Source organism: Alligator mississippiensis, chromosome 10, assembly GCF_030867095.1.
Source record: "Alligator mississippiensis isolate rAllMis1 chromosome 10, rAllMis1, whole genome shotgun sequence".
Taxonomy (NCBI): domain Eukaryota; kingdom Metazoa; phylum Chordata; order Crocodylia; family Alligatoridae; genus Alligator; species Alligator mississippiensis.
The window spans coordinates 40,616,155-40,624,156 of record NC_081833.1 but is presented as its reverse complement, the minus strand read 5'-3'; the positions used below and the strand labels follow the sequence as shown (position 1 = coordinate 40,624,156).

Genomic DNA, 8,002 nt, shown 5'->3' with positions numbered 1-8,002 from the left:
GGTGAGGGGTGGCACCAGACCCCCGGAGCACCCCACGGCCCCTCACCCGCGCGCTGTGATTGGTCGCGCGCTCGCGGCCCGGCCCCCTGGCTGTGGCGCTCAAGGGCCCGGCGGAGGGACACGCCCCCAGCAGCACGATATGGGTAGGGGAGAGCGTCATTCCGTAGAGGTTGGCCCCGCCCCGTACCCTGTCGGCTGCGTCCGGCTGGCGCGGTGGCGTCAGAACGTGGCGGCGCATGGATTTGCATACGAGGTGCGTGCGCGGGAGGGGGCGGCCCGAGGTGTCGGACTCAAGATGGCGCCGTGCGGACGTGTCCGGAGCCGCTGCCTGGGCCCAGCCGCGCTGCTTTTGCTGCTCTCGCTTTCGCTCTCGCTCTCGGCGCAGGAGGGCGCGGGCGGCGGCGGCCTGGGGGCAGCAGGGCCCTTCCAGAGCCCCCTGCACCACCAGCAGCAGCAGCAGCCGGCCCAGCCGCAGTCACAGCAGCAGGCGGCGGCGGGCGGGTTGGGGCCCGGCGGGCGCGGGCCCCGCGGCGGCGGGTCGGGCGGCGGCTGGAAGCTGGCGGAGGAGGAGGAGTGCCGCGAGGACGTGCTGCGCCTCTGCCCCAAGCACAGCTGGGCCAACAATCTGGCCGTGCTCGAGTGCCTGCAGGACGTGCGCGAGGTGCGGGCCGGGGCGGTGACTTAAAGGCGTCAGGCGGGGGTGGGGGATCTGGGAGCCGGGACCTCAGTGTTGGGGTGGAGAGGGAGAGGCCTTTTTCTCTGCCTGTGCACAGCTGTAGTCAGGCTCTTCTCTGCCAGCTGGGTCAGGGTGGGTGATGCTCCATCGCCTGGGTCTGGGGCAGTGAGTCTCTGCCTGCTGAGATTGGAGGCACCTCCCTGACAGGCCTGAGGCGCCCTCTGAAAATGTCAGCTTTTAGTTTTCACTCTTCCCCTGACTGCTGCAAAATACTAGAGCGCTTCTTCCCTTGCACAGACCTGGGAAAGGCTGCCTAGGTCAGGGCAGGCTTAGTGCTGTGGGTTCCTGTTTGCAGTCCTTAATTTATGAATTGTTTGTGCACCTCTAACAGCCCAAAGTCTGTCACACCCCGCGGCACTCTTGAAAGGATCTCAGTGCCAGGGTTCTCTGGTTGAGGATCACTGCTCTGTGGTCTAATTTCAGGTTGTTGGCTCCAGTTGAACCGGTGTCAGGCAGCCAGCAGCCTTTTCTTCCCTTCTGTATGTGAGTTAGGCTTGTTGTTACACTAGATTAATTTAATGGCAGTACATTTTAGATGGGGGGGGGGGGGGAAAACAAAAAGAAGAATGACATTCCTTTTGTGTGGTTGTACTGTGGGATCCATGGCTGCTGATGTGGGGATCAAAAAAAATGAAGCTGGGTGTCATTTTTATTCCTAGATTCCTATGCTGAGAAGAGCTATAGCCAGTTCTCTGACTTCATGTTGCAGAATTGCCCTGGTGCACTGAGGATTTTACTTTCCTCTGAAACACCAGGTAGAGTCTGCTTAAGGAAATGGAGAATATTGGATGCATTGCATGAGCCTACTATCTATTCTGCGCAGCAGCTTTTGTGTTTCCGCTGCCTCTATTTTTAAAGCAGCGTTTATATTTTTATTTTAAAGAAATTCAATTTCTTTTCCTAAACTTATATTGAAGTTGGTAGATGGTAACATTTGGAATAGAGGAAGCAGAAGCCTACTGTGGGATGCTCTTGGTTGCATAGCTCAGTTGACTTGGTTTTTTTAATTACTTTTACTTGGTGAATGGGGTGGAGGGGGGTTGGTTATACTAAAAATGTGATGTATATCTGTGAGACTAGTAAAGAAGCATAATTTGATTCTGCAGTCTGGATGAGGAGATCAAAACTATTCTGAAAGCACCTGAAGAGAAGTCTGTGATTCATTTTGTTTGGAGTGATTAGAAATTTTGCTTGCACAGAGTTTACAATAAAAAAAAAAAAATCCTTAATTTGTATAATGGATAGTTACATTTGAAATGTTTCCCATTGTCTTTACATTTGAGTGAGCTAGAAATTTGAATATTTGGGTAAAATTCAATTGTAAATGTTGGTGTGTAGAAAACTGAACCTTTTTGTAGAGATGGCCCAGTTTCAGAGAACTTTTTGCTGGGGAAAGGCTTTTTGGGTCCAGAATGGAATTTCTAGTCCAAATAAAACAGACACCTTATGCCTCAGTAGAGCCAATTCCTAGGTGGCAATTCCTAGGTAGAAATCCAGGGCAGCCTAAGGGCCAAAAGGGGAGCACATAAAAAGTGGAAACAGGGAGAGATCACCAAAGACGAATATACCTCCTCTGCTCCCGCTTGTAGGGAGGCAGTAAGATGGGCCAAAGCTACCATGTAGCTGAAGATGGCATCCCAAGTAAAGGACAACGAGAAATTGTTCTTTAGATATATAGGGAGTAAAAGGAAGGCCCAGGGTGGAATAGGACCCCTGCTAAATGGGCAGAAGCAATTGGTGATGGACAGGGGGGGACAAGGCTGAACTCCTCAACAAGTTTTTTGCCTCAGTGTTCCTAAGAGAGGGGCACAACAAGTCTCTCACTGGGGTTGTAGAGAGGCAGCAGCAAGGCGCCAGACTACCATGCGTAGACCCTGAGATGGTGCAGAGTCACTTGGAAGAACTGGATGCCTTTAAGTTGGCAGGCCCGGATGAGCTCCATCCGAGGGTACTGAAGGCACTGGCCGACATCATTGCAGAGCCACTGGTGGGAATATTTGAATGCTCGTGGCGCACGGGCCAAGTCCCGGAGGGCTGGAAAAGGGCCAATGTGGTCCCCATTTTCAAGAAGGGGAGGAAGGAGGACCAGGGCAACTATAGGCCAGTCAGTCTCACCTCCATCCTTGGCAAAGTCTTTGAAAAAATTATCAAGGCTCACGTTTGCGAGAGCCTGGCAGGACAAATTATGCTGAGGGGAAACCAGCACGGGTTCGTAGCAGGCAGATCGTGCCTGACTAATCTAGTCTCTTTTTATGACCAGGTTACGAAACGCCTGGACACAGGAGGAGGGGTGGATGTCGTATACTTAGACTTCAGGAAGGCCTTCGATACGGTATCCCACCCCATACTGGTGAACAAGTTAAGAGGCTGTGACTTGGATGACTACACAGTCCGGTGGGTGGCGAATTGGCTAGAGGGTCGCACCCAGAGAGTCATAGTGGATGGGTCGGTTTTGACCTGGAAGGGTGTGGGCAGTGGGGTCCTGCAGGGCTCGGTCCTTGGACCGATACTTTTTAATGTCTTCATCAGCGACTTGGACGAGGGAGTGAAATGTACTCTGTCCAAGTTTGCGGATGACACAAAGCTATGGGGAGAAGTGGACATGCCGGAGGGCAGGGAACAGCTGCAAGCAGACCTGGACAGGTTGGACAAGTGGGCAGAAAACAACAGAATGCAGTTCAACAAGGAGAAATGCAAAGTGCTGCACCTAGGGAGGAAAAATGTCCATCACACCTACAGCCTAGGGAATGACCTGCTGGGTGGCACGGAAGTGGAAAGGGATCTTGGAGTCCTAGTGGACTCGAAGATGAACATGAGTCGGTAGTGTGATGAAGCCATCAGAAAAGCCAATGGCACTTTATCGTGCATCAGCAGATGCATGATGAATAGATCCAAAGAGGTGATACTTCCCCTCTATTGGGCACTGGTCAGATGGCAGTTGGAGTACTGCGTGCAATTCTGGGCACCGCACTTCAAGAGGGATGTGGATAACCTGGAGAGGGTCCAGAGAAGGGCTGCTCATATGGTCAAGGGCTTGCAGACCAAGCCCTATGAGGAGAGACTGGGGCACCTGGACCTCTTCAGCCTCCGCAAGAGAAGGTTGAGAGGCGACCTTGTGGCTGCCTATAAGTTCATCACAGGGGCACTGAAGGGAATTGGTGAGGTTTTATTCGCCAAGGCACCCCCAGGGGTTACAAGAAATAATGGCCACAAGCTAGCAGAGAGCAGATTTAGACTGGACATTAGGAGGAACTTCGTCACGGTTAGAGTGGCCAAGGTCTGGAATGGGCTCCCAAGGGAGGTGGTGCTCTCCCCTACCCTGGGGGTCTTCAAGAGGAGGTTGGATATGCATCTAGCTGGGGTCATTTAGACCCAGCACTCTCCTGCCTATGCAGGGGGTCGGACTCGATGATCTATTGAGGTCCCTTCCTACCCTAACATCTATGAATCTATGTGGTTAGGACACTCACTTGTGATCTGAGCAGTTGAAGTTCAAGTCTCAGTTCTGAATTGCAATAGTTTTGAGCCTAGATCTCTTGCATTCCAAGTGAATGCTATAATCAGTTATCTTGTGTGTCTTGTTTTTGCAGTTCTTAAACATCCTTTCACAGTTAGTAGTGGCCCCTTTTTAATGATATCCCTAGTAGACATCATGGAATCCCATTTGGAGAGCACATGAGCACAAAATGTGTAAAGACTTTGTCTAACTTCAAATTAAAAACTGTTCCATTTAGGTAAACTCTTACAGGGCACATTGATTAGACATGTCAAGTTTCTCAATGATGCAAAATAGAATATAACTCTTAAATCATATATCCCTACTTTGTGCTGTACCATGGGTGATTTGTACCTTCCTATTGCTTACATCTCTCCTTGGAGTCTTAAAGGGATATTTTTGGGAGGTAGTGTTCCATCTAAGAGATGAAGTTTCTGATGGATTATTTTTGCTTCTCACTTTCCTTCTCTTCAGTATTTCTTATCATACTGGCTTTTATTTCTCCTGCTATCCTTTGCATCACTCCTTTATCTCAATACCTTGTTAGTATTGTTTCTCTAAGCTCTAGAGGCACCAGGCATCTAAGGCTAGTAATACTGAAAGTAAACCTCTCCACTCTGATAGGGCATCATAGAATCATGTTGGATTGGGATTTCATGCCTAGGGTGCAGTTCTGCATCTTGGAGTGAGCCTGGTACTTATTTAGCTTTCAGGAGGTAAAGGGAGGCTCTCAGGTGGTCTGAAGACTCAATTCCTTATTTGCTGTGTAATAGACCTGATGGGGAGGTCCTGATGTATTTTATCTGAAGATCCGCAACTTATACCAAGACATTTTAAAATACCTTAACTTCTGTGATTCACCTCTGTCAATATTAAGGTTCTGAGCAAATTTATTGAACAGCATTGAATAGCATGTGGGAAGGTATGCTATCTTGTCTGTTTTGTCTCTTCTGATATCATGCTGGTCTCTGCTATTCTACTACAGTAGTAGTTTTTACTCCAGAGACTTCTACCAGAATTTGTATAGCAGAAGCTAAAACATGACACCATTAGGCATTTATCTAAACCAGTGGTGTTTGGCCTCCAGCTCATGGTTCAGATTAGCCCACAGAATCACATCATCTGGCCTGTTGGGCTCCTCATGGATTTGGACTTTTGTTGGCAGGGGAGCAGTAGCAGCATTAGCTGCTTCCAGAGCCATGGCAATTAATGCTGCCACCACTTCCCAACTGTCACCCTTTCAGACCCATGGACAATCCAAATGACATGACCCTGTATACCAGGTCATGTCATGGCTAGGTCTGGTGTGCAGGATGGGGCAGTGTGTGAGATTACTCCTGCAGACCAGCCCTGAATATTGACACCAGACAGGACCTGGCCTGTAGACCAGCCTTACACCAGTCATCCAGCCCAGGAGGCCAGAGGTGCTTGAGCACCACTGATCTAAACCAACTTTTTTTTTTTTTCTTTTTAAGGGATGAAGTTTTTAAGCAGAAAGTCTGTGGATAACATCCTATTATAAAGCTGTAATAACAGAACTAGTGGGAGGACAATTTCTTGCCTAGCTTTACTTTATATAACTTGGTGGTGATTAATACTACATGGATTATTGTACGTTGTGGTATTTCTTTAGTCTGGCCTACGGAGTTATAACTGAAGTTCATTATTTTCACATGCAGCATGTTTAACTATATTCTGTTTTAAAATGCAAGAATGGTTAAAACCTATAGAACGTTTTATATTTCAGCTCACTTGAAAGCTCTTTGGAGGAGTGAGTGACTGATTTTTATATACTTTGCCTACCACAATAGGCTATTAGCCTTTAAGCAGGATCATGAGGCAGTGCTGTAGAACAAGTAAGACCTTGGATACAAATAAATGTGTAAGTGCCTCAGCACTGTGAGTGTATGTACAGGTCAGCAGGGCCCCCTGACTGGACCAGTATGAAGTTGCCACAAATGTGTTCTCTAGCTAGAGCATGATAGGGAGCTGCTCCTTGGTTCCCCTTTCCCTTATATGAGCCCATCAGTGAGCCTAATCACTGACAACCTGACCTCTCTCTCTCCTCTGCAGCAGCTTCTTCCCTTCCCCCATGGGCAGTGGGGGCCTACTCAGTCCCCCCCCAGTGGACATCTGTTGCTGTCACTGCCATGGGGTGCAGTGACACTGGTCCCTGCCACCATAGTGGTAGCAGCAAGATTCCTAAGCAGAGCTACTGCTCCTTTTTGGAGGATGGAACAAAGATGGAACATGTGGGACTAAGAGATTCCCTACATGTAGTGCTGCAGAACATAATGCTACAGTAAAGTTCCTGTTTGAAACAAGAACATTTTTGTGGTGATTGTCATTTTAGTGATATTACAGACAGTGTGAATGTATTTGTGCTCTCTTTTTGTAGCCCAAATGGGCATATATATCTCTAAACATGATGCGTGTCCAAGGCCTAATATGCTGATGCAGTCTGGCTGCTGAAGAACCAAATAATTTATGATAACCAAATGTGATCTGTTTGTTTTACTTCTCAGGTGCATATACTCTTGAAGTGCAAAAAGGTAGAAATTACTTGAGTTATGAGGAGTTTCTAACATATCCATTTCTCTCCATAACGACACATGGAGAAGATAGAGTGTCTTGAGTTTGTTTAAGTAATGGAGACTTGGCCTATGCTTAATATGCTAACCCAGCAAAGTCTTTGAGCTTAGTGGTGACCTGGGAAAGGATCCTGTATTCTTTTTGCTTTTGCCATGTAACTGTAGCCTGGATGCTGGCTTTTTTAATTTAAATATTGAGTAATGTGTTACCTTGGATATACTGGAAATAAGTTGGGTTTTTTTTGGTTTTTACTGAATATCTTCCTGGAGACCAAGAAACTGGAGTAGGAGCTTTGCATCATTAGTTGACAGATTGGAAGTGTGCAGTTTTCATAAAGAGATATTTTGTTTTCCCAAGTGTCTGTTACAAATCTGTGTTAAAAAGAATTTAACCAACAGCATCATGAGACAGTGTGGGTTAAAAATGATGGCCTTTGACTTAACCTGGTTGTCATAATTTTAAATGTTACTTTTTAAAAGAATGTTAAGGTATTAACCAGTTTTTCTCACTATATAGATTTAAATATGGTTGGGTTTTTGTTGTTGTTGAAGTTTTAAGTAAAACTAGACTACAGGACTGAAGGAAGTCATGCTGAAGTATCTGCAGTCATAGAATTCTAGCAAAGGAGAGCTGGAAGGGTGTTAGGTGGTGATTTTAGTTTAACTTCCTGTTCAAAGTAGGATCATCCCTATCTAAACTATCCCAAACAAATGTTTGTCTTACCTGCACTTAAACTTTCAATGACAGAGATTTTGCAGCCTCTTCAGGCAATCTGTTCCAGTGCTTAACCACCTTCCTAGTTAGAAGTTCTTGCCAGTAGCTGACCTTAGCCTCCATGGTTTCAGTTTAGGCCCATTACTACTTGTTTTATCCCCAGTAGAGAAAAGTGGAGCACCACTAGTAAGAACCTTTTTAGTATTTGAATTACTCATCATCCTGCTTCAATCTTCTTTTCTTTAGAGTAAATAATCCCAGTTCTACTAACATATAGCAAGTTTTTCACAACATCTAATGATGTTTATGGTTCTCTGCTGAACTCTGTCCAATTTGTCCATATCTTTCTTAAAGTTGGCACCCCAGAATGGACACAGCATTGCAGGTGAGATCTCATCAGTGCTGGCTAGAGTGGAAAGGTCATTCCCTGTGATTTTCCTAGAGCACTTCCATTTAGTACATTG

The 8,002-nt window shown here is 46.8% G+C and overlaps 1 protein-coding gene across 1 annotated transcript in view; it reads left to right on the top strand.

The window, feature by feature from the left end:
- The first annotated feature begins 276 nt into the window (after positions 1-276).
- The window catches only part of GLG1 (golgi glycoprotein 1), a 115,586-nt gene continuing 107,860 nt past the window's right edge, over positions 277-8,002 (top strand). Inside the window, exon 1 of the mRNA XM_019497278.2 lies at positions 277-661. Coding sequence (XP_019352823.2) covers positions 296-661 — 366 coding nt within the window. The 5' untranslated portion in view covers positions 277-295. The remainder of the gene's footprint in view (positions 662-8,002) is intronic.